At 35.2% G+C, this 26,989-nt stretch overlaps 1 protein-coding gene across 8 annotated transcripts in view; it reads right to left on the bottom strand.

Annotated features, from left to right (window-relative positions):
- Positions 1-713: 713 nt before the first annotated feature.
- CSNK1G3 (casein kinase 1 gamma 3) overlaps positions 714-26,989 on the bottom strand; it is a 131,586-nt gene continuing 105,310 nt past the window's right edge. Inside the window, exons 11-14 of one of the 8 annotated variants that reach the window (XM_024118313.3) lie at positions 24,953-25,042; positions 15,196-15,302; positions 14,648-14,671; positions 716-4,633 (exon numbers count right to left, since the gene is read on the bottom strand). In XM_024118313.3, coding sequence (XP_023974081.1) covers positions 4,579-4,633; positions 14,648-14,671; positions 15,196-15,302; positions 24,953-25,042 — 276 coding nt within the window. In that variant the 3' untranslated portion in view covers positions 716-4,578. Of the gene's footprint in view, positions 4,634-14,647; positions 14,672-15,195; positions 15,303-20,954; positions 21,385-24,946; positions 25,043-26,989 lie in introns of those variants that run through there. The other 7 variants (XM_024118310.3, XM_024118305.3, XM_024118321.3 and 4 more) reach the window with 7 other exon arrangements.

The raw sequence follows: 26,989 nt of genomic DNA, 5'->3' as shown, positions 1-26,989 counted from the left end.
TAAATAAGGAGCATCCATCTAAACTTTAAAAGGAAGTAATTAATCTGCGGTGTAATGATATGTCAGAGGCAAATATCAAGAGCAGAATCTAATGGAATTCTATAAATACCTTCCGAATGGTGAATATGCTCAATTAACATCTGCACACTTGTGGACTGATAACAGTATTTGGTAGTATCTATCTGTATGAAGACACTTTTAGAGATGAAATACGTAAAATCACATTACAGATCAGCGTAACAGATGAACATTTGCAATCGATTTCAAACCCCAATTAAGTGAAATATTATCCTCACAAAATAACTTAATTTTTACCATTAGACCTGTATCACAAAAAATTTGTACTCATGTTCATATATATTTTAAATTTCATCAATAAAAAAGTAGTGGAAATTTGTTTTCTTCCCCATTACACAAGTATATAAAAGCCTCAATTTTGCCTTTTGGCCCATAAATCCTAAACTTTACAAAAAAGTTTGCCAACCCCTAGTCTAGAGCAGTGCAGGAGTGTTCTTCTGCACTGTGAGTAAAATCACAGTATGGTAAACATTGCTGTGAACAACTGTTCTTTCTAAAACCATTTTCATATCCCAGCCGTATTACCTGATAATACTTCTATATGTAGTTCTTTCTTTGGTTACGATCCATGTATTCTTATGAAGTAAATTTCCTAAGAAAATAATATGTGGGTCTGTATTAGAGATGGTCAGAGAAGAAACTAGTTATCCCAAACATCAGCAAAGCTTTATAATTCCATTTATTTCTCTTCTAGAAGAAAGGTTAGCTTTTAACTCTACTAATCCAATTCTATCACAAAAACCTTTAAAACTAAACAAAGGCACATCAAATAGGGTACTTATGACCTCTGTTTTACCTGAGTCCAAAACATTTTTCAGATGCATTCATTCACTGTATTAGTGATTTCCAATAATATATTCATATTAAAAGCCTCAGTAATAACAGTGTTTTCTAATTTAAAACAATTAAGTTTGCCTTTATACTCTATTTTGTTTTTCTCACCATGACTGCAGGTATCTAGATTGCCTGCACAGAATCCATTCACTCTCCTTCTGATAACAATATCCTCATTTCCTTTTGGGGAACACCCTCTTCTACCTTATTTCTCAATTCAGTGTGTCCTATGAAGATGGGAGAACAACATTCCCTGGGTCACAGTAGTTGGCTCGAGGGTGGGCATGTGAACCAATGAAGGAATAAATGTCAGTCTTAGGATTTTGTTGGAACTGTTGAGAGAAACTGTCCTTTGTTTTGGCTGAGATTATGGCAGAAGTCTGAAGCTGCTGGGTGGTCACTTTACCATCACACATGAAAAATCTCCCTGACAATGAAAACAGCAGGGTAGGAAGCAAAACTGAGAGATACAGAGAAAAACAGACTCCTGAACTTTGCACCAGGATCAAGCATGCCTGAAGCTACTCCTATCACTGGGCTTTTCAGTTAAATGTAATAATGTGCATGCCTATTGCTGAAGCCGTGTTAAGTTTCTGTCACTTGCAAAAGCAAAGGGTGCTAATGCAACTATACAGTCATTCAGATTGAACCCTAAACTTAGGTCAGATATTTCTAGACAGGGCCTTTTAATCCATGCTTAACCTGTTATGTTTCATCTCCATATCTTATTCTTTCTGAATGGTGGTGCTTAATGGACACACATGGGCTTAGTGTGTGCTGCTTTGACTTATCTTACCTTTGGCATCTTTCAGTAAGCAGAGAATCATTTTGTAAAACCCCTTAAAGCACCTAGCACAATGATGAACTGTGAGATACTGTAACAGATATATGCTCTTCATCTGGAATGATATTAAAGTCATTCACTTAAAATTGGATTTGATAATATTTCATTTCTGTGAACATCATAATATGACTTCATTTTTGAAAAGGAATGAAATGATTCAGCTTGTTTCCCTCGGTTTATTAGTGGCATTAGTTCTAATTAATTGCTCTATTAAGGAGCTCAGAGAAGTATAAAAAAAATTTTTTTAACTTTCATTAAAGAAAGCTTAGATACTTCCAGGTATGTACTCTTTACAATAGGGTTCCAACAAAGCAAAACAAAATCAAAAACACAAAAGAATATTCCTTTAGCTCTGCTTTTCACATTTAGTAAATTAAATAAACTGAATTTTTAAAATTCCTGTCTTCAATTAGTAAGTGGCATTATTTTACCCATATTAGAGGAAAGGGGAAAGAGCAAGTTTAAAAAAACTACCTTTATTTTTTATTTCTGTTTCAGTTACATACTTTTAAACAGGGATGTGTTTCATTATTCAGACATTCAGGCAATGTTGACTTCATTAGTGTTGACAGAAAAGAAGCATAAAAATGCAAAACATTGTTGGCTTAACCTGAACATACCTGCATTACCTATTATTGACCAGTTTGTGTTGCCAAAAGACTTATTCCTTGGCATTAAAATGGAGCACTTAAAAATATTGCTAAAAAGCAAATGTCTACACACTGGTCTTTGCAGCAAATAAGGGTATTTATAGTTTTAAAATATTTTAAGTCCATAATTGGATTAATATACACACCTTCTTATGTATAAGGAGTTCAGATCATATAAACACTGTACAGTCCAAAAACCCTACTGAGAATAAAACTAAACAGGCTTATGATAAGAAATACAGGTATCGCATGTATTTACAAATATCATAGACACACAAATTTGGTCAAATACTGTAAAGAAAGAAGTGGTTTCACATTATAATGGCCAAAACATCCATCTACCTTGCTCAAAGCAAACAAAAATAAAAACTCAGTATGTAACTCCTGTAGTTTAAGACATCATGACAGTATACAAATAGATAAAATGGAAACTGTTGACCAAATTATACAACAAGTGTTTTCTAGGCTGAGTGTAAGTCTTTAAAATCAAGAACTTATAAAGATCATTCATAGATTCAGAGCAACAATGATAATGTCTTGATTTGCGGTATTCATATGGGTGCCTAATTCATGAAAAACAATGCACTGAACTTTTGGCTAATAAGAAAAATAAATTACAAAGTACAGTTAAATTCCTGTAAATGCAATAATGTAAAAAATGTAGATTTATTTACTTTAATTACATATTTTAAATGTTACCTTGAGACAATAAAAATAAATAAGCATGCCCAGAGGCACACACTTAAAGACAAAAAGAAGGGGCTGAGTGGAAGGAGTAAGCAACAAGTTCATAAATGAAAGGTGAATGTGAGATTTGAACAACATAATTATCTTTCTAGCCAGTCTTTTTCTCTTAACTCTCCTTGCAAATTCTGGCTAGTAGAATGTGACAAAAGTAAACCTGTGTCTTCATGGCTTAAAACAAAGCATACTTGAAAAGTGGAATGGGTTTCCTTTTTTTTACAGAACCATTACTTTGTTCATATGCAGGCACTTCAAAAGACTATGGGGACAAAGCACCTGACCCATCCTCTCCGAAATAGTTTTCAATCATCAAAATTATGCTAAAAAGTAGGAAAATTCCAGAGAACCAGCAAAGTTGAATACAAGAGACTAATGTGCGCAGAGGGCAATAGAGTGACCCTGTTTTTATTGCTGAGGGTCTTTTTTTTAAATCAAAGGGCAAATAATTAATAAACAGACACCATTGTGTGGCACATCCAAAGTTTTCTGCTTAAGGAGAATGTAATCGTTCAGCAGCAGGTTTCAGTGGGATCTCCTTAGACGTCAGCCTCATATGATGCGGTGAGATTCACATTTATTCCTCCTCCTTAGTGTATTTTTCAAAAAACTCCAACATATCTCATTTCTCAAAGTATTCATTTCTTGCTGTCTAACATACATTATCTGGAAGCATAAAGTTACATTATACAAATATTTTGCATTTTTAAAAAATAAGCGCTTTTGCCACTTCGACAACACTGTACTTCACATAGTGGTGCAACAAAAGCACAGCTCATATTTACCACACTACTTGTGATTAATTTTACCACTACCATCTGCCAACCCCATACAGTTTTTTCCTCAGTACCTCTGGGCAGTAACTGTACCATGATTTCACAGAGAGAATGTTAATATGACTCATGAATAGCAGTACCATCAGTAACAGTGAAATCAATGCAGATGTCACACAGATAATGATCTTCTCAAGGGATAACTTCTTTTAAATATTTGGGTAACTCTGTTTTCTCTGTTGCATTATCCACTGGGGAGAAAATTCCTCTTTGATTTTTCTCTTACAGAAGTTATAAAGACCAGATTAGGTATATAACTGGTTGACATTTAAGATACTGTACTGCTTTCTACAACAGGAGGAGAGCTTCTGAAAAATGTTCTACAGAACTGTAATTCATCAATACTACCTCATTGGTCCATTCCATTCAATGATGGGCAAAGCACTCATGTTTTGACAAAACTTTAAAGCTTCCATAAAAGTTAAATTAGAAAAAAATACGAATGTAAGACAACCACAAAATGAAGTATGAAAGTATGACGTTTTTGTTTCTAACAGTGAGTCCTTGAAAATATATGTGGTCACTACAGAGATGATTTTAATCACAAGACAGCAGATGAACACGTAAGTAACTCCCCATGATCTGTCTGTGTCCAGAGTCATTTGTGACGCTGTATGGTTTTCCTTTTCCTTCGTTTGAAAAAACAGCAGCACCTGCAGATGGAGGGAAATATTCCTTTCATTATAAAAAGAGTAAAATGTTGCAAAGTAAGGCTGAATCTATCATATTAACTTAAATGTCATAGAAAGCCATGGGCTAGTGCAACATAAACAGTGAACATACCAATGAAGCATATATATTAGTGAAACGATGGCAGAGTTGTTACTATCATTTCATCAGCGTGCCTTTTTAGAATGGCAAGACATTCTATGCAACATTAAAAGGAGCCACTAAACTGAAAAGGCTCTGCACGAAGACTAACTAAAAAGCCATAAAGTTCTGAACCCCAACTGACCCATCACATTCTATTTTAGATACTAATTTCTGGCAATGGCATGCTGTTATATAAAGTTCATCTTATGTATTCGTTCCCTTTTTTCCTGGTATTCATATATGATTGTTGAAGCCATTGTTAGAAAAGCAATAATGAGCCTAATTTGGGGATTTTATTTTCACCAAGAATTAGTTTAGATTCCAAAATTAGAAAGATAAATCCCCAAAACACTCTTCAACAAACATTTTCCATCATATTTACGAAGTGGAAGAGAGAAAATACATTAAATAGAATAAGAATGCTAAGATTGGCACTTTTAATTCTTTAGAGGTTAAAGAAGGTCAAGCTTATCATAAGTTATTTTAATTAAGGTAAAAATATGCTTAACATTTAAAATAGCATAATCAAGGTGATTCAGTTTTACAATTGAAAACTGATTCAGTTTTTGCAGTCTATTTAAGAAATATCTGGTTTTTATTCCTAGGCAGAAAAAACGTAGACATGATCCCTGAGAGAACTAGTTTTTTTCACAGTAAATTCTCCTAGTCATGAGAAGATGCAACACATGTAGAGCAATGCTGAGGTTGGTATGAACTGAAAGTTAAATGAAAATCACTGATCAGCAACTAACAAAACAAATACACACACATGTATATATATTCTAAAAGTCCAGCATTCCTTCAAACAAAGGTCTGGCCATTTTCCCCTTCCATACCTAAAAGAAAGTCAATCTATCAGAATATCAAGATGACAGATACCACATATAGAGAGGCTCCTTTTTTTTTTTTCCCCCACTGAAGTCCTTACAAAGATGTTCCTTTAATTCTTACCAGCCCACCTTCATAAAACAATATTAACTCAACATTTTCAAGCTAAACGTAAAATAAGAGACCATGTAGCTTCAGGTGTCCTATCCAGCAAAAGATCATGGAAGATGAAATAAAGGCTAGATATCGTTATTTCTGTGAAATAAATGTAAACAAAAATCCACACTGTCCAGTTAAATTACATACTCTCTCCATTCACATTATCTTTAGTCAAAAATAATTTCAGACCATTTATTGTGATTTATGCCATAATTATGAAATCACTATGGGGCATTCAAAACCAAATTACACAATTGCATTTTTAAATTGCATTCTAGTACGTAATGACTAGACCATGGAATCAGAATAATTCAAAATTGTATATATCAGCTGATAAAGATTCAACTAGAAATATGTGCCGTTATCAATCTTGACGGGTTTTACTCTTATTGAGGTAACTGCCAGAAAGAATGGAAATAAATTACCCAATCAGGGCCTTAAAAAGAGACACCACTGTAAAAGAAGACTCTAGGCACAATACATTTTTCCTAGACTTAGAGAAGTAAGTCAAATTTTTCTGTTAGGTACCTAATACTTTCTCAAATCTGTTATATATATTTTCTAAAATAAAAAAGCAAAACAAAAAACTACTAGGAGACAAAAATCATTATTCTAAAAAGAACCTTTCAATTAAAAACTCAGAAAAGAGTTAGAAAATGTCCATATTGTAAAAAACAAAATATTAAAAAATTGGTATTTAAAAGAAAGACCAAATAATTAGAATATTAAATTTAAGAATATGGTCATATATCAATGGAACTTTATTGTTTAATATAAAGTTTTATTAACAATGTTCACTGTTCCTAAATAATGTCATTTGTCTTTTCAAATTCCAAAGTATATTCTTTTAAAAAGTTTTCTCCAAAAAACGTGTTGTAAGGTATACATAAGCCTTTTGGAATGGGGAACTGAATTTAATAGATGTTTTGATGAACAAGTTCAAGTCTCAGCTTTACCACACTTGAATTAGCACTTCACCTTGTCTGATTTTTTACCATTAATCTGCTTTCAGTTCTGAGAGTTGCGTGCTTCCTATTTCCTAGGTAATCTTTCCTTCCATTGTGTAAGTATTGTTGAACACAGAAAACTACTCCAAGCATTTATTTAAGATTAAATAAGATCTTCAAATGCATTATAATTGTAGAGACCTTTTAAAATCAAAAGCAATCTAAAAAAGACATCATTTTTTAGAAATAAATCCCACTGAATAGAGTACACCCTTGAAATAGATTTGCCATTTGCCTAAGTAGAGCTGGCATGCTATTAAACTGACTACCACCAGAGGACAGCATTACTTTATGCGATATGAATGCATCCAAGTACAGAGAACAAAGATACTCTCAAAATATGATATACTTAAAGCAGTTAAGAAGGAAACTGATATTAACCTTGTGGCTGACTTCTTAAAAGTCATTATCAAAACAGCTGATTTATAGTCTTAGTGATTAATGAATTAGGTCTCATCTCAATTGCCCTGAGCACTCAGTCTAAAACACTGTTTCTCGCATATGGCCACTCTGACACACGACCGTGTTATTTTCCTCTCAGTACATAGTACTAATCTGAATTTATTTTATTTATTTACTTTTTATCTACCTCCACATAGAATTTAAGTTTCCTAAGGTCTTGCTCACAGATACATCCCACAAATGGGCACAAAATTGGTACTCATTTAATACCTATTGAATTAATGAATGATTTGCCTCATAAATGCAACTAACTTCTAGAGTAAGAACCTGGTCAAAATTCTAAAGCATGTTCTAAAGCTAAAGTTCTTACCCTTGGGCCACAGACCCTAGTGAAACCTTACAAAAATACAGATTTTAGTGCCTGTGGAAGCTTTTCTGGAGAGAGATGATTTGCACCAAATTATTAAAGGACTTTGAATCGCAAGAAGCACTGCTTTCTAGATCCAACTGCCAGGTCACCCTCCTGCGTCTCCATTTCAATGAGGCCTCGTCCTGGATGCCATGAGCTGAACACTGGAGATACTGAGTGGACACCATGTCATCAGTTCACACGAGGGCAGGCAAATGCATAAAAAGAAACCATGTAATTTTAACTTGGTACAGTTGCGGGGCAGGTGGTATCGGAAACAATAACTGCAAATAACAGCACAGATTCCAGGAATCAGCACATAGAGAAGTTTTCACAGATGATGTGAGCAAGTTATTTCATCAATAAATTCAATTATCTGGTCTAGAAAATAACTCACACCTTTACAATTTTCAAGGATATTTTCTCTCCTTGCTGCTCAGTGGCTACATTTTCTTATCCACTAGTTCATACTTCATGTGGGGTCTCCTCAGATCTAGGCTATTGACAACTACCTTGGGGAAAGAATAAGCTAACCAGACATTTAAATCATGTTCTTGTCAATGATTCTCTTTTTCTTGACTCTTTCTTGATTATTCCTTGTGTGGTTCCAGTGAGCCAATATGCTATCACAAGTCAGGTTCATGCTTATGACCTGATCATTTGGTGGCTAGCCTAGAAGCTTTGAAGCCACATCTCTAGTCTTAAACCATTTGGGAATAAAATGTTAAGTTCTGCTTCTGATGAACATTAAGGCTGTTGCTTGAAATACTGTTTAGGTAGGAAACAAGAAATCATAATCGGTCAATGTCCTAAACTCTGTAGAAAACATAGATGATAATAGCCAAGGTTTTCCTATTGACATCACACCACCATTTCGTTACTGATTGTTCTTTTCTTCTTGGAGAATATGGCTTGTCTTCCTGGATTTATGTCATATACTTTCTTCTCAAAAGTCTACCCAGAAACTGAAGCATGTTCCTCCGTCTGGATCTGAAGTTCTATTTTTTTTTTTAATTTAAAATAAAGTTTTTTCTTGATTTTACATTTTTTTTAACATTTTTACTGCAGTATAATTGCTTTCCAATGGTGTGTTAGTTTCTGCTTTATAACAAAGTGAATCAACTATACATATACATATATCCCCATATCTCCTCCCTCTTGCGTCTCCCTCCCACCCTCCCTATCCTACCCCTCTAGGTGGTCACAAAGCACTGAGCTGATCTCCCTGCTTCCGACTAGCTATCTATTTTACATTTGGTAGTATATATAAGTCCATGCCACTATCTCACTTTGTCCCAGCTTACCCTTCCCCTTCCCCGTGTCCTCAAGTTCATTCTCCCATTCTCTACGTCTGTGTCTTTATTCCTGCCCTGCCCCTAGGTTCTTCAGAACCATTTTCTTTTTTTTAAGATTCCATATATATATGTGTTAGCATACGGTATCTGTTTTTCTCTTTCTGACTTACTTCACTCTGTATGACAGTCTCTAGGTCTATCCACCTCACTACAAATAACTCAATTTCGTTTCTTTTTATGGCTGAGTAATAGTCCATTGTATATATGTGCCACATCTTTTTTATCCATTCATCTGTCAATGGACACTTAGGTTTCTTCCATGTACTGGCTATTGTAAATAGAGCTGCAATGAACATTGTGGTACATGACTCTATTTGAATCATGGTTTTCTCAGGGTATATACCCAGTAGTGGGATTGCTGGGTTGTATGGCAGTTCTATTTTTAGTTTTTTAAGGAAACTCCATACTGTTCTCCATAGTGGCTGTATCGATTTACATTCCCACCAACAGTGCAAGAGGGTTCCCTTTTCTCCACACCCTCTCCAGCATTGACTGTTTGTAGATTTTTTGATGATGGCAATTCTGACTGGTGTGAGGCGATACCTCATTGTAGTTTTGATTTGCATTTCTCTAATGATTAGTGATGTTGAGCATCGTTTCATGTGTTTGTTGGCAACTGGCATATCTTCTTTGGAGAAATGTCTATTTAGATTTTCTGCCCGTTTTTGGATTGGGTTGTTTGTTTTTTTGATGTTGAGCTCCGTGAGCTGCTTGTAAATTTTGGAGATTAATCCTCTGTCAGTTGCTTCATTTGGAAATATTTTCTCCCATTCTGAGGGTTGTCTGTTCGTCTTGTTTATGGTTTCCTTTGCTGTGCAAAAGCTTTTAAGTTTCATTAGATCCCATTTTTTAATTTTTGTTTTTATTTCCATTTCTCTAGGAGGTGCGTCAAAAAGGATCTTGCTGTGATTTATGTCATAGGGTGTTCTGCCTATGTTTTCCTCTAAGAGTTTGATAGTGTCTGGCCTTACATTTAGGTCTTTAATCCATTTTGAGTTTATTTTTGTGTATGGTGTTAGGGAGTGTTCTAATTTCATTCTTTTACATGTAGCTGTCCAGTTTTCCCAGCACCACTTATTGAAGAGGCTGTCTTTTCTCCATTGTACATCCTTGCCTACTTTATCAAAAATAAGGTGACCATATGTGTGTGGGTTTATTGGATCTGAAGTTCTTATCTGTCCCTACAATGACTCACTGGCTCATCCTCTGGTTGAGGGACTGTTGGTACCTGCCAGACCCCACCCACTTAGGACCCCAGAACCTAGCCTCTCCTCGTCTGGTTGATGAGTATACAGAAAATATCTTTCATGATCTAAACTTTAGTTCATTGACAAAGGATTTTTCCCCTTAAAACTTATACTTGAAATGTAATTTCATTTCTCTAGGTCTCTCAATTATAAAAATGAGAAACTGTTTGGTTAGGCAAGTAAGTTTAGATCAGAGAGCAAGACCATGTAACTACTCTAACTAAGAACCTGCAGACCCCTCCTCACCTTCAATTTCTTCCTCTCCATCCACATGCAATTAGTTCCTCAAGTCTGAAATGACTTTTAAAATCTCCCCACCCTCTCATGCTGGCTTAGCTCATAACTTCTTGCCTCCACCACTAAGAGCCTTTTAACTGACTTCTAGCGTAAGACCCTCCTCTCTCCAATCTGCCATCCAAACTTCCCCCATCATAATATGGCCATGCCCTTTTCCTCTTAAATCTCAGCAATGGTTCTCCACTGTCTGAGGCATTAAGTCCACACAGCTTTTAAAATTTGGTTCCAACCTATTTCTACTCTCCTCTCAGTCCCATCCTCCATCAGCCTTCCTTACCAGGCAGCCTGTACTTTAGGAGGAAGGAAGGAAAGGAGGGAGGAAGCGAGGGAGGGAAGGAGGGAATGGAGATTTTCTGCAATTTGAGGAACCCCAGGAAGCAACATAAGTCTCAAACTGCTGCGGAATTAATTTTCTTAAGATTCAATCTGATTATAACATTTCTTGGCTTAAAACCCACAGCATGCTTTCTTGGACATTATCTTTCTTATGTCCAATTTATTTATATTTTACCTTGCTACTAAAGGCCCCTGGAGATCGGGCACTTAGCCTATCTCAGTTCCCATTAATATATTCACACTCTCTATGTGCACGGGTTACTATTCAAACTAACCCATTCTTTCCTTGCTCCACATTGTTGCTCAACCTCTTCTTCTCTCTGACCCCCATTCCCTTGCCAAATCATACTCATCTTTGAGAACTAGTGCAAATGTATCCTTACCCACAAAGACTTCCTGATCTTCAGCTAGACGTGCATACTCCAGTCTGTGAACTCCATACTGCTAATCCTATAATACCTTATTTTAGACCAGTGATTCTCAATCCTGGTTGCTCCTTAGAATCGGCTTAAAGGCATTTTGAAAATACTGGTAACCAGACCCTACCACTCAGAAAGTACAGCTTAAGTATTGGCATATTTTTAAAACTCCCCAGATGATTGTGATATGAAGCCAGGGTGAGAACCACTATGTAAAAGTCACTGGTGTACTTACTATCTTCTCTAATGGAACAAAAGGGCCTTGACTTATCTTCATAATCATCATATTACCAAACACACAATAACTGTTCAGTAAATGATGGGAAGGGGGAAAAAAAGAGAAACAGAGAAACAAAGGAAAAAAGATGACTTCACAATACTTAAAAACTCAATAACTAAACTTAAAGGAAGCCTTGTTCTCCTAAATTCCTGGAAGAAATGATGAGGGTGCTATCATTTGTTATCACCTGCCTTAAAAAAAAAAATTCTCCGCTACAGTAAAAAAAGGTAAGGCAAAATCTCATTACTAATGAAGGAGCCACTTTATCTTGGGGGAAGAGACTATTTTCTATCACTTGGAAATCATACATTTACCCCATGAGGTACTATTCTAGGAAACATGAGACTCTAAAATATCTGTTGTAGAATACATTCTAGTAATGAGATGGGGTGAGAGGGATCTCTGCCAATCAGAGGTAAGAAGAAAAGAAGGAAGTAGGAAACAAATTCTGAAAAAGAATTCTAAGCAGGTCTCTAGCTACCCATAAAATGGTGGAAGAGAGAAGAGAAGCATTAGACGCAATTTAGAAAAAGAAATCATGCTCACATTTCTTTATCACAGACTAAGAGGATATAAGGAATGCAATAATAAGCCTGTAGGAATGTCACAATAACCCTGATTAAATACAAGACAAAATGTTGTGTGTTTTAAAAGAGTTTTTAACTACTGAAGAGTTAGGGAAGTTCTGAGGATTTCTGTAACCCCTCTGGAATAAAGCTTCACTGAAATCATTGATTGCTACCCATTTTTCTAAATAACTGCTTTATTCAGATATAATTCACACATCATTAAATTCACCTTTTTAAAGTGTACAATTTAGTGTTTTTTAATATATTCAAAGAGTTTTGCAGCCCTCACTGCTACTTAACTTCAAAACATTTTCTTCACTCCATAAAGAAACCATAAAACCTATCAGCAGTCACTCCCATCTTCCTCAAAGCTGCCCTAGGCAATCACTGTCTATTTTCTGTCTCTATATATTTTCTTATTCTGGATATTTCATGTAAATGGATCATATAATACGTGGCCTTTTATGTCTGGCTGTGTCACTTAGCATCATGTTTTCAATTTCATTTTTTATATTGTTAACTGATAGTCCATTGTATGGATACACTACATTATGTAGTCAATTATTTAGTAATAATTTGTTGAGGTCTTAGGGATCTTAAGATAAAAAAGACCTTGTTTTTAAGAAATCCGAGAAGTTTCAAGAAGTGAGAGATAGATAAAGAGAATAACATATCAATGGCCGACTTAAGGAACTGATGGAACACAAACTTCAGAATGGAAAATGAGGCTGGGAAAGACAGGCAGGAGCCAGACCATGAAAGGCATGAAGGGCCTGGTGCCTTGCCAAGTGATCTTGACTTGACGCTCTACGCAAAAGAGAACCTCACTTCAGGAAGAGCCTTCCCACCATTTTCCTTTTTCTCATCTTCCAACACCTACAGACAAAAATCCAAACCATAAATATACACACTCACGCCCATCTCAGCTAAATAAATTACTACTCATTCTTCAAAGCCCCCTCCAAAAAAGCATTCTCTGATCATCCTGTCAGTAAACACTCATTTTCTTTACAAGCTCTAACGGATTTTTCATACCTTTTTCATAGTATTTATCATACAATGATGAAAGCTAATGCAACTGCAATTACCCCCACTGGAGTATGATCTACTTAAGGGCAAGGATAGTATCAGATCGAAATCCAAGCAGTGTAGCTGTTGAATGAATACATGGAAAAATGTAATAGATTTGGTGGAAAGCAGGTCTCTCAGAGGATGCGAACACAGAAGAGCCAGTTTCAGTGAAGAGTGGTGTGGAGGTAAAAATACAGAACACTGACGGAAGAGGCACAAGCCTGGGAAGAGCACAGATGAGAGGTCACTGGCAGCTGGAAGCGGAGAAACAGATAGAGGTGATAATGGCAACTGAGCACCTGCCATGTGCCAGACAAAATACCTGTGCTTTATTACATTTAACTTTCTCAACAACCTATGAAGCAGTTATTATTAGCCTCATTTTACAGGAAAAGAAACAAGCTTGAAGAAGGAAACAAACAGTGGCAGAAGTAGGATTCTACAACCTATGTTTAATTGCAAAGGCCATGTGCATTCTTATCTGCCACATGCCACCCACCTTTATAAACTGTGCTTAGGATTGCACAAGCACATATATACTGTTGCTTTTATTTCTGACGTAAAAATACAAAAGTATGTAGCTGACTAATTATATCCTGAAATCCACCAAACTAAGTCATACTGACTATGAATAAATTCCACAGCCAAACTGGTTAAAATGGACATTTGATCATTACTCTTTAAAAAGAAATATCCACAAAAGTCTCCTCATCTTGCACCAGCAAATGAGCATTTATGTAAGGTTCCCTTTGGATATGAGTAGATGAGTAAATGTTCCAATATTTACTAATTTAAACAACTGTCTTTATTCACTCCAAGGCTGACTCAAAATTTGTCTTGAAATTGAGCGAAACATTTTAAACACAGCATTATAACTAAAGGCAAGGGCAAGAAAATAGTTTAAATTCAACATTATTGCAACAGATAAGAATATTATCTTTCATAATATCTGTAATTAGCAGGAACTATTTAGATGAGGATTTTTCATAACACTCTCTCACTACAGTTTATCATGAAATTTATCAATGTATACCATGTGTATTCAATGGCAATATAATTAGTAAGTGAAATACTGGTTTAGTGATACTACTGCTATGGGTATTTAACAATTACAAACAGGAAAAAAAGAAAGCTTAACTCAAAAACTTGCCTTTCTATTTAAAATAGCAAATAAAGCCTTGTGTTACAAAACAAATACATAAGCGCAAGCAAGGTTGGTGTATCATCTACTCAATAAAAAAGTGCCCCCAAATCTATGTCACTTGAAGCAAAAAAGTTGCAGCAGGCAAAAGAGCTCCTCAATTATTTCTTGCTTTTCAGAGCTAATGTAAATGACATCAAATACTTTTGGACAACTTTTACCAATTATAATTTCTATGTTGAAAAGTTTGTTTTTAAAAAACACAAAATGGTGCTAAATCTTTGAAATTACAGTCAACGGAGCTATTTCTGCCTGCCTACACTTGAGAACTCACCACATGTTCAACACTTTCTGGCAGCTAAACACAAAAAAAATACAAGGAAAAAGAGAGAGAGAGAAAGAGAGATCATCAGAAACTGCCCACATTGAAATTATCACATTGTTTTTCAAGCTTAATTTTTTTCCAAGCAGAATTATTATAATTTACATTAACAAAAAAAAGTAACTTAAAACTAATATTAATACATGCAGCATACTACAAAATTAATATTTATTCTTATGTTTACAGAAAAAATGAGCATCTATAGTGTAGCAATAACTTTCATGCATCAACATTCCTAAAAATAAAAAGCTAAAAATATGCTGTTAACTCCAAATAAGAATTTGAGCATAGTTCTTAAATAACTATTTTTGTATTATTAAAACATCTACTGAAATAACACTATTTTAAACTTAGTGATTAAAATAATTAAACATACCACTTGTTTTGCATGCATCTATTCCTTGAAAAAAATTTCCTTAAATAACTCTAATGACTATAAATCTCAAACATGCACAGTTTAAGAAAAAAAAGTTACTAAATCAGGCAAAACCAATACATACTTGGTTTCATCCATCACTTCTACTTCCGTAGGGGCTGTGATAGGTGCATTTGAACGTCCTGCAGTAGGGTCATCTGTGTTTAATTCTCCATTTGTAGAACTTACAACCTGCAAAAAAGAAAAAATACACACACAAACACACACACACACACACACACACACACACACAAAAGTAATAGGTTATACAATGATAAACAAAGTATTTAAATTAGAAAGTTAATATGAGGAACACAAAACAATTAGTATGCAGTTGTTCATAACTGAATATACTAATAGGTCTACATTTTATTAAGGTAAGGTCACTAATTATTTGCTTTGCAACTTACTTCCTTTTCATCTTGAAATCTGTCCTCTGGTTTTTAAGGCTAAGGCAATCAGTTCCCTCTTGTGTGCCAATATCTTTTGGTACCTTGCTACATCATGAATTACTTCCTTTGGAAACTTCAATATTGCTCCTTCCAATGGATCCTTCATTTCAATCTGTAATCATGCTCAGGTCTCACTCTCATGTTGCCCATTCATTCACCCAGTTGTTCAAGCTCCAAATCCAGAAGTTACTGTGATTCCACTCTTTGACTTAAACCATGAGCAGATCCTGTTAAATCCTCCCCTGACACACACCCCAAATCTAGTCGGTCCTCCCCACTCTATGACTACCAGATCTGCAGTCCAGACCACCATTATCTCTTGAGTGAAGAAGAGCAAAAACCTATTAACTGGTCTGCTTTTACCCGTGTCCACCTCCCATTAATGGACTGTCTACACAACAACCAAGGTGCTCCTTTTAAGATGTAAATTAGATAACACATAATTCTCTGCTTAAAGCTCTTCTAACGTCAACTTCCTGGTTTCATTTAAAATAAACATCCATACTTTTTACTCTAACTTACAAAGCCCCACAAGATCTGAATCCTGCCTACCTCTCTGATCTCATAGCACTTTCCGTTTGCTCACTAGCCTCCATCCAATGTCACGGTTATTTCCACCTTAAGGCCTTGGCACTATCTAGTCTCACTCCCTGGATTTCTTCTTGCTTATTGTCTGTCTCCTTACCTTTCAGATTCTCAGAGAACATCTCTAAAACAGGACTTTTCCAACATACAATCTAGAACTTCCATGCAGATACACTCTTACATGTTATACTTCACTTTTAAGTCTTGGTATAGCATTTATCCATGTTGATGTTTTTCTGATTGACTGATTGATGTGTTTCTTGATACCCACCCCCATCTCCATTAAAATTAAGCTCCATAACAGCAAGAGCCTTGTGTTGTTCCCCAAGAGATCTCCCCACTCTATCTGGCACAGAATAAGCACTCAATAAATACTTGTTGAAATAAATGAATACATGCATGCATGTATGAAATCTTTAAGCAAGATAAAAACCATAACAAAACTCCCAAATTCTCTTGGTCCTACAAAGTGACCTTACTGTCTTATCTCTTGTTTTCCTCCAAACTTCTTGAAAACTATTGTCTTAATTTACCACTTGCATTTTTATAAAATTCTCCGTTTATTCCTTAACTCCTCCCAAACTACACTCTGTCCCTACATCAGAACTCAAATAAGAGTTTATTTGAAGGTTGCCAATGATTCCTAGAAAATATGTTAATAGTCTTTGTTCAGTCTTCATTTGCCTGTACATCTCCCTATGACTTGGCACCAGCTAATAACTTTGGAGTAAGACGAATCTAGATTCAAAACCTAGTTCTACCACTTACCAGCTATGTGACCCTGGAAAGACATCTTACCTTGCTAAACCTCAGTGTTCTCAACTATGAAATTGGAAACAGAAGTATCCATTTAATAAGGTTGATATCAGGATGAAATGAAATTAATATATAAAGCACAGTGACTGGCATATAGTAAGAGTTCAACAAATGGTGGCCATCATTATTACTGTCAGTCTGACCTAAAGTGTGGCTTCAACTGTCATCTCTATGTAAAGGATTTCCTGAGCCTAACCACTCACCCACATGGCCAGTTAGCTAGACCAAGTTTGGCACCTTACTCAGTATTTCTAAAACCAAATTTATCATACTTCCTTTTAAATCTGTTACTTTCCCTATAGTTCCTATTTATATTAAAGCCCTAGCCTCTTCCCAGACCTCCAGGCTCAAAATCTAAGAATCATTTTTAATGCTTTCTCTACCTGATCTCTTTATAATGTAACAAGGGCTTAAGCATCAGAGTTGACAGGTGACTACTAGACTTAAGACTTGCATGTACGGAAGCCCATATTTCTAAAACTTAAGTTCTAAGAGGCTACAACACGTCAGGCACTGCTCTAGGAACTTGTAATAGCATAGTAAACAAGAGAGACAAACATCCCTGCCCTTGTGGACTTAATAGTCTAGTTTGGAGAAATATGCTCTCTCCCCACCAACTCAAGAAGAATAACCAGAAATCAATCAATGTATCTAGATTAAGTCTGATTTATATATATCCTATATGGAACAAGTACTTAGAAATGCATTTGTGCCTACAGCTAAAAATATAAAACTGCCTTCATCATCTTTAGAGGCAATCCAATGGGAGGAATACTCCTATGTCTAAATCGCCCTCTCTGCTTCTGTGGCACCTGCTTCCTCCTTTCTGTCATTCTATTGATCTCTGTGGCTCTGTGTCAATTTTTTCTCTTAAAATTCTCCCTCTTTCTGAACACATTAAAAAATACTTATTTGTTGTAATTACTGAATATAATTGGGCTCTTTATTCTTAATTTTTAAAATGTCAGAGCCTCTGCAATGAACTGGAAAGGAATTAGAAAGCAGAATTCTTATCCTATACTTTTGTATTCTCCACCACCTTTAACTAGCAGAGTGCCTTGCATGTAGTGGATAATCGAAATAGTTCACAGAACAATTTCCACTGTTCGTTCCTTAACATAATTATTCAATGGGTTTCTTTTCCCACTTTTGTTCAATGGCCCTAAATAGGTGGAAGGAGGCCCCCTCAACTTATAGGCAGCTCCCCAAAAGTGTCTTCCCCTACTTAAGCAGCACAAATGAAAATTTGAAACTCAAGTACTCTAAATTTCCAGAAACAGTATCTATATATGCATTATAATTATAAAATCTGATTTATGTCACTTCACACACAGTCATAAGTGACTTTAATAGTCTTTATTTTAGTGAAATGTTTCAAGTTTCATTCTTCCTGGCTGATCAGAACCAAATCAAAAGGAAGTAACATCTGACTTTATGAATTTTTTTAATGTAATTTTCCCTGGGCTTCCCAGATTCCCTAACCCTCTGAGTAAAGGCCAATGTATCCCAGGGTCAGAAGAGAATCAATGTGGTGACAGAGTTCTGTGAAGTTGACCCACTTAAAAGTAGTGATGTGACAATGTATCACAGCATTAAAATTGTTTCCACTTAAGAAAACTAGTGGTCTTTTTGCAAACAGATTTTAGAGGAAGAAACAAAGACATAATATTATAAATAATGTGTCAATATTTTCCTGGAAACCAAAATTTGGCTTATTTTTGTAAGCCAAATTTTGAAGAATGATTCCATTTACGTGACATTTCTAGAATTATAACTCACACTAGAACATAAGAGTCTCTGAAATATTAGTGTTTATCAGGCTCCTTAACGAAAGTATATCTAAAAATCACAGATGCCTTGAGGTTTGACATTGCAAAAGAAAATTCTGGGGTTTTGTTGCTGCTGTTCTTGTTCTTAAAGAAAATTTCTGTTATTCCCACTTGATAAGAAACTTAGGGCAATTCTTGTTTTAAGAGGTTTATAAAAAAGGCAACTAGGCCAAGTTTTACTATCACTGTATCAGAGTTGAAGGGGAGGCGGTGGGGAAACAGTGTGCAGCTAAGGGTGGGAGAAAAACAATGGTCCATTTAATGGCTGCTTGCCCAATCTAATTCCAAAAGAAGTCATTCTCATGGACTTGAGTACAAAGATAACACATGGTGTCTTTGTGATCAACCATGTCAAAAGGCCAATTAATACAGTTTCCAAATATAATTAATTCAAATTAGTTACACTACTATCTTCCTAATTTGTAGTCTTGAAGCATGTTACCAAGCGCTCAGTAGAGGCACAATATATTAATTAACCAGATCTTCATCTATCCAATAAATATATTAGAAATATTAAAAGATTATCTATTTTACTTACCCACTCAGCTTTTTCTAAAAGTCATCTATAAGAAAGCACACTAGTAAATAAGATATAATTAAAAGAGTAACTTCCAAAGAGTTTATTGGAGCTGTGCTAGAGTTCACATAACTATACAAAACCAACTTTCTAACATATTCTAAAAGCTATAGAGTTAGTTACAATTAATATTCTTGATATTCCAACTGATAATCCAAAGGCCCAGTGACATTCTCACTGACTTTCAACAAACAGAAACCAAAACGGATTCTCAGTCTAATGTTCACTTACAGAAGTATTAAGCAGAGCACTCTATTCTTTGAGTATTTCAGTCTTTCGAGATGTGACTGTAAATGTTACTGGCAAAGTGCTCAGTTCCTTAACTTGAGATATCTGGTTTTCTTTAATTAACAATAATCTTTTGATGTTCACACTACCTGCCCTTTGTTGCAAAACTCCTATTTATCAAAGCTCCCCCCATCACCTCCTTGGAGCAGTTCTCTAAGGGTTACTTGACAGGCCGCCTTCTGGGCTTGATGTCCTAAAACTTCCTGCCGAATTAAACATAACTCTAAACTTTTAGGTTGTGAATATATATTTTTAGTCAACAAAACCACAGCATTTAAAAAGTCTCCTGTCTTTTGCTTTGGGAAAAGCGAGCTCAGTTTACACTATATTCTCTTCCCTACTACAGTAGTTATTAAAATCTTTCTTTACTGCCAGAAAAAAAAAAAAAAAAAAAGAATATCGAAACAAATGCGTAATGCTGATTTACCCCAATTATAACTAAACAAGGAATTCCCTAAATAAAAAGGATGAACTGGAAATTATTTATGTAATAAAGGCAGCAACTACTCCCCTTCCACAACCTCCCTCTCTTACTCAGACTTCAGTACCCCAGAAAACAATGAATAGAAAGATATGACTGTTCTAGTCACTCAATTCTTTTCCTTGTTAGTACCTCAGTATTTTCAAAGACTTGATAAAGAAAACTGAAACTGGTTATCTGAAACATTTTAGAAAGGTCTGCATTAACAATTAGCATGATGGAAAACTGACTCAGATATGACATCTATTACTCCTCTGACTTTTAATCACATATGTTTTCTTACCGTTTCAGAATACATTTGTCTAATTCTTTTTCTGTTATCATCACCTGTATCTGTATTTCTGAAGTGACACCGACTAAAATATCAGACTGCTTATTACAACAATTAACGTTATTCTTACATTTCGTAATGTTATTCTGGCTGCATAACACATCTGCGCCACTTGTGATTCTGTCCTTTTTTCCCCAGTGTCACATTGTTCCTTAAATGCAAAGCAAAGGAGCTTTCCAAACAATCAGAAGGTATCCCATACCATGTAAAATAGTAGTGCCCTTAACAGCTGTCTTCTTCCCTCTGCTTGCCATGCCTTCTCAGCTTTCTTTGGATCAGATTTTTAGTTAGCATCGAGCTCCATGGACTGTGTTACAGTGAAAGGCTCAACACAGTGGAATTAGAGACTAGTACTATCTGCTGCCAGCGGTACATTTTAAAACCTAATTTTGGAAATCCTGATTTGCCAGGTAGAAACATATCAAAAAGGGATAACTGACCCATCCCTTTCCCTCAACCCCCATACCCAACTAAATTCTATCTTCTAATTATCTTTCAAGTCCTTTTATTTCTCTTCATCTCCACTACCCATCATCTCTCCTCAGCTGTGGACTTTTGAGAGTTGTGTCCTTGCCTTAGACTTGTCTCCCTTCAATCTAGTCTCCAGCAAAAGTAAGCTTTGTAAATACTAACCTAATCAAGTTAGTTCTCTATCTAATTCTCTTTATGGCTACCCAATACCCTCAGACCAAAGTCCAAATTTAATAACAAGACCTTTTAGGTCCTTCACTATTTGCCTCCTGCCTACCTGTCAGTCTCATTTCTCAATACGTACCAGCTTGACCAAGTTGCATTTAATTCCTCAATCTGTCAATCTCTCCTCCACTGTCTTAAGTATGTTGTTTTCTCTGCCTGGTACACTCCTTTCTTAACCCCTTCTACGTTCTTCGATTGCCAAGCCCTACTGATTCTTCACTGAAAATGTGTGAAAAAATAGAATATAAATAATACCATTTTTTCCAAGAAAACTTACTTAACCCGCTAAACCCAAGTTAGGTGCTTCTACTATATATTCTCATAGCACCTTGTACTTTCTCCAGTTACCACACTGCCTGTTTATTAGCCTTTCCCAGTAACTGAAAGCTCCATGGGGACAGGCACCATATTTGTTATTCTCCCTTTTATTCAAAGAACCTAGCACAGCGCCGAGCACCTAGTAGACATTTATATATATTTGCTGAATAATGAATAGCCAAGAAACTGAAAGTGGTCGGTCTAAGCTTCTCAGCCATATTTATTACCAGTGATTCTAAGGGGAGCAGGAGGGGGCATACTTGTTCCCCTAAGAGCTTTCCCAAAACAAATAAAAGCCTAGAACAACAACAAAAACAAACAAACAAACAAAAGCCAAGAACAGATTCAAAATAAACTCTTTAAGGTATTTGAATATTATTCTTAGTCTCTTAAGTGGGAAAAGTTTATCAAATGTATAGCATTATCCTTCTGGTTAGTAAATTAACATGATTTCACTAAAGAGACAGAATAAAATTAGATAAATCCCATTTCACAATGCATTCATTTGGCTGTATCTCTATACTTCACTTCTCAGAGATGGATAAAAATACTAGTCAAGTTTCTTAATTTGCAAAAGCAATAGATTATTCTACTATTTAGTACTTCCTAAGCCCCAGCCTCTATGCTAAATACTTTTTAAAAAAATGCTCACAACAAAACCATGAGGTAGAGCTATTATTATCTCCATGTCACTGATGAATAATCTAAGGTACAGAACTTGAACTTATGCTTATGCTGCTCACCACAATTAAATCAACTTGGTAACCTATATGTCTGATCTGTAATAATATACATAATAATTGTGAAAAGATAAGGAGTTCAAATGTAGACTCCAGGGCTTCCCTGGTGGCGCAGTGGTTGAGAGTCTGCCTGCTGATGCAGGGGACACAGGTTCGTGCCCCGGTCTGGGAAGATCCCACATGCCGCGGAGCGGCTAGGCCCGTGAGCCATGGTCGCTGAGCCTGTGCGTCCGGAGCCTGTGCTCCGCAACGGGAGAGGCCACAACAGTGGGAGGCCCGCGTACCGCAAAAAACAAACAAACAAACAAAAAAATGTAGACTCCAACGTGCAGTTCCTATTAAAAGAACATGTGAAATAATGAGTATCTGAGGATTTTTCTGTAGGTCCAGTCAAAAAGGCAAGAGGTGCTGGTATACATTTTATTAACAGATACTAACCTACTTATTTTGGAAATGTCTTTCCTGAGAAACTATTTGATGATATGCCCTTAGTATCTGTTGAGGATAATTTTTTCAATTGCCATTTAAAGTCTTTATATTTCTTGCAAAGCTAATACTTGAAACTTTGTCCAACAGGTGGTTTAAGAACCATAGAACAAAGAACCTCAAGGCAAATTCTACTCATACTTTTGTATTAGTAAAAAGATTTTTCTCTTTATCAGATAATGAGAATGAAAGAACACATTGTTTTCCTTTCTTCCTTCATTCAAAGTCAAATATAGTATTCAATTATCGTAATAATCATATTAGCACAGATTTAAGGCACTTTTATTTCCTCTATTATTAATTTTTAAATTACAATTTCATTAGTCCAATTATACCAGTGTCATATTATAATTTTTCAAATTTTGAAAGTGGGTAGGAAAAAAATTATAAATAAATTCAGCATTTTGGAGTGGGGCAAGATTCAGGCATGATCTTACTTAGGCTGCTAGCAAATTCACCATGACAGTAAAACTACCTTAATGTTCATCACATCAAGTTAGTTAATTCAGGAAGTAAATGAAAAATAGTGTAAAATTTTTTGTCTTACTTATGTATTACCAGAATTCTAGTAAGTAAACTGATCACTTACGGAATATTAGAATGAAGCCAGATGTAATCTCTACAAGGCAGAAAAGTTTTAAAGAGATGAGCAGAGTTGAAATATATCTTTGAGACCATGTGAAAAAATAGAACAAAGTTTTTGAGTGATGAGCCAATAATCAAACTCATTCTCCCTTTGATAGTCCAAAGAGATCCCATGAGCCATCTTTGGGAATTCCACAAAGTAAGAAAAAACTAAAGATAAATTTGTGGTAATGGTACAGAAGTGGTAGGAAAGCTTTCTAATAGTATCTTAATTGTTACAGATTTCCCTGAACACTGAGCAAGACACCTGCTATAAAAACATACAACACTTAGAAACACGTAAACATACAGATACATACACAATCCAGTTTGTGTTTATGGGAATTAAACATAATTTTCTCAATTAACTTTCCAGTGATATGAATTTGGGTGACAAAAAATTTTACATTTCAGGCACCCTTGCCTCTGCATCCCTCACTCTAGACTTTGACAGTGCTATTCAACTACTTCTGTTACACACATGACTGAAAGTTCCATAGACTACAAAGTTTTTAAAAAAATATTTGGTTTCACAATTTAAATTACCTCTAAAAGTTAAAGATGGGAAAAACATGATAACTAGTAAGAACTGATCTTTTAGAATTCAAATCAAGAAAGAATAAAACCCAAGCATAGATTCAGATTACATATATGTGTGTGTGTGTGTGTGCGCGCATATATATATATGTATGTAGATGTATATATATATATACTAAGAAAAATGCAGATTTGGTAAAACATAATAGAAAATTGTTCAAGTGGAAATATGTGGAGAAAAAAAATTAAATCTCGGTTCTAGATTGAAATGGATTGAGATAACATTTATCATCTCAAATACTTTAAACTAGCATTCAGATTACCTTAAACTGACATTTTAAAAAGAATCTCAGTAATCTTTTTCTATTTTTATAATACATACAAAAGGTTAAAATTTAGGGGAACATGTGAGGGCAGAATATAGTAGCTATCTCTAAATATATAGAAAAGGGGGAAAAAAGGAACACATCAAAAAGTATAAGGAACAGCTTTAAATTTTTGTAAATATCCAGAAAATTGAGGGAAATATTTAATAAATACTTGTCCTTGAAATTATTTTCTCCATGTGCTATTTTCTCCAAGTACAAACAAAATATATCATGATGAAATTAGGGTCATGTTTATTTGACCAATTCATCAGAAAGTACATTTGAAGGACTGAGGATGAAAAAGTTAGATATCTACTTAACTAAGTTTGAAGGAGGCAAAATCAATGAAAGGGAAAAGATATAAAAAATGTTCTATTACTTAAAGCATGAAAAAAGACTGAGCTTATTACTGGAAAATCAAGTTTAACACATATTTCAATACATTTTGTTTTTCTAACCTATTGTGAGTACAACTTACTTAAATACTGCTGCATATGCTTGCAAAAATGAACAAAGGCAAAATCTTAGTATCCCTGGTGGTCTTGCTAGACCATGTTAATTCTGCTTTTTGGTTAAATACAAAGGAATAGAATTATGGAGGTTCAGCAACAAGTTTTTCATTAGGATATGAAATCATGCCATGAGTTCCAAAAAGGGTTAGTTGTATAAATTTGGGAAATAATCACTCATGCAAAAATCAGAAAATACCTGTACCGAGCCACCATGTCTGTCTGCTGCAAGGTGAGCTCTCAAATGATGGGGATTTGCCTGCTGGGAGTCCCAAGCTGCCCTGTGGTCTGCCGACTGCCATTTATTTAATGCATGTGGCATGCATGGAAGAAGAGAAACCCAAAATGTTAAACATCTCATCCTTATAATATAGAAAACAAACGTATAAAAGGAAATTTAAAATACCCTTACTATTCTGAGTCACAGATGCAGTTATCTTTGCATACTGAACATGGAGAGATTTCAGCTAAAATGCTACAATAATGTAATGATCAACCACAAAAATAAAATAGAATCACAGAATTTTAGAAGTGAAAGGACTTTAGATATCATAGACTCCACTCACTAACTTTATAAAGTTAACAAAAACTAGAGAGGTAAAAATGACGTGGTCAAGAAAGTACTCCAAATAAACCATGAAATGTTTTTAAAAGCTATCCACTATATTTTCTTACAGTAGAGGTCCCCATTAGTTTTCTGATGAGGAACTACTTCTAGCAAGGTGAAAAAAAAGATAGTACTCAAATAGCCATACTTAAGGTCCCAGAAAACTTTTCTCTTCTTGCTTAGTACCCTGTTTCTGATTGTGAGGATAATACAAGAAAACAGAAAAATTCTTTGAAAAGCGAGAAGTGCTATAGAGAATACCAAGAGGATATGGTAAACAATTTTTTTAAGTGACAATCTTACATATATGAATCTCTTTGCCTCCTTGATCTTTTTATCTGGTTCAAATTAAGAAACCCATTTCCATGAAATAGGCTGATAATTCTTGAAGCTTTTAGATGACTTGGCAAACTTGTATGGCAATAACCACAAACTAATAATAATCTAGTAACAGAATTAGGAGTAACTGCTTAATAGGGGTCAATTTCTATGTTTCAGGAAAATGTGGACAGCACTAATAAGAAGAGGGGGAAGGTATACAATATTTAAGTTTCTATTACATGTTTGGTTCTGCATTAGCTGCTTTATATGTGTTATCTCATTTTTGAGATAGATAGTATCACCCTCATTTTACTGATGAAGACACTGAAACATTAAATACTTCTCTAAGGTCATAGAGGTAGCAAAGAGTACACAAAGGATTCAAACTGAGAGCCTACTGCTCTTCCAAAATTACTACCTAGCTCCTTATCACAATTACATTATGTTCTAAAGACTTCAGGGCTCTTTCCTTTCTTTTTCAACCAAAGTAAGGAAAATCTTGCCAAAAAGTGCCAAGTACACTGGGCTATACGGAGCCTAAGTATATAAGGAGCCAGAGTAACCCTTTAGGGGAAGAGATGTTGAAATCAAGTGGACACAAAGAATAAATGTTCCGGCACTAAACTTCCTAAATTAAACTGTACAACGAAAAACTACATTCTGTGGCATGAAATATGTCATCAAAATAATTATGACAGTTCTATAATATCTTTTCATTAAATCTTCCAAATTTATCATCAGAATTTAGCAGATTTGTAGGTTAAAGTGAAATAAATTAGACAAGACCAAATCTTAACAAGATGAAAGAATGAAAATCATACTAAAAGAGAGTCAAAGATCTAAATGTTGCCTAAGACGGCAGGCAACATTTGGGAACCACGGACCTTTTAAGAAGACAGTAAGAGCTATGCAACCTCGCCTCAGGATAAACATTTGCGCATGCACCCAATATTTTCTGTAAAATTTCCAGATTCCCTGAACTTCAACAATTGACTCTAAGTTACAATTGTTTATCTGGGGACATTACAAAGGTTTCAGACATTTAAAGAATTAACCTTTCTTCTTTTGGGATTGTGAACTATGGGTTTATCACATGACTTAAGCTGTTTACTGCATCACAGATAGTTAAGAAATTTTTTCTAGATATACAATGTTTCTATCATGGTAAGAATCTGCATGTCCTGGTTTCAAATTCAATATATAAGCTATCCTAAAGGATTTCCTGAGAAAAAAACTGACTCCCTACATTTAGTGCAACAAGTACTACATCAACAAAATATGGTTCCCACCCTCAGTGAGCTGGCAATCGAGCTA

The sequence above is a fragment of the Physeter macrocephalus genome, chromosome 8, assembly GCF_002837175.3.
Source record: "Physeter macrocephalus isolate SW-GA chromosome 8, ASM283717v5, whole genome shotgun sequence".
NCBI classification, from domain to species: domain Eukaryota; kingdom Metazoa; phylum Chordata; class Mammalia; order Artiodactyla; family Physeteridae; genus Physeter; species Physeter macrocephalus.
Note: the sequence above shows the minus strand (reverse complement) of the source record. Positions and strands in the feature narration are given on the sequence as shown.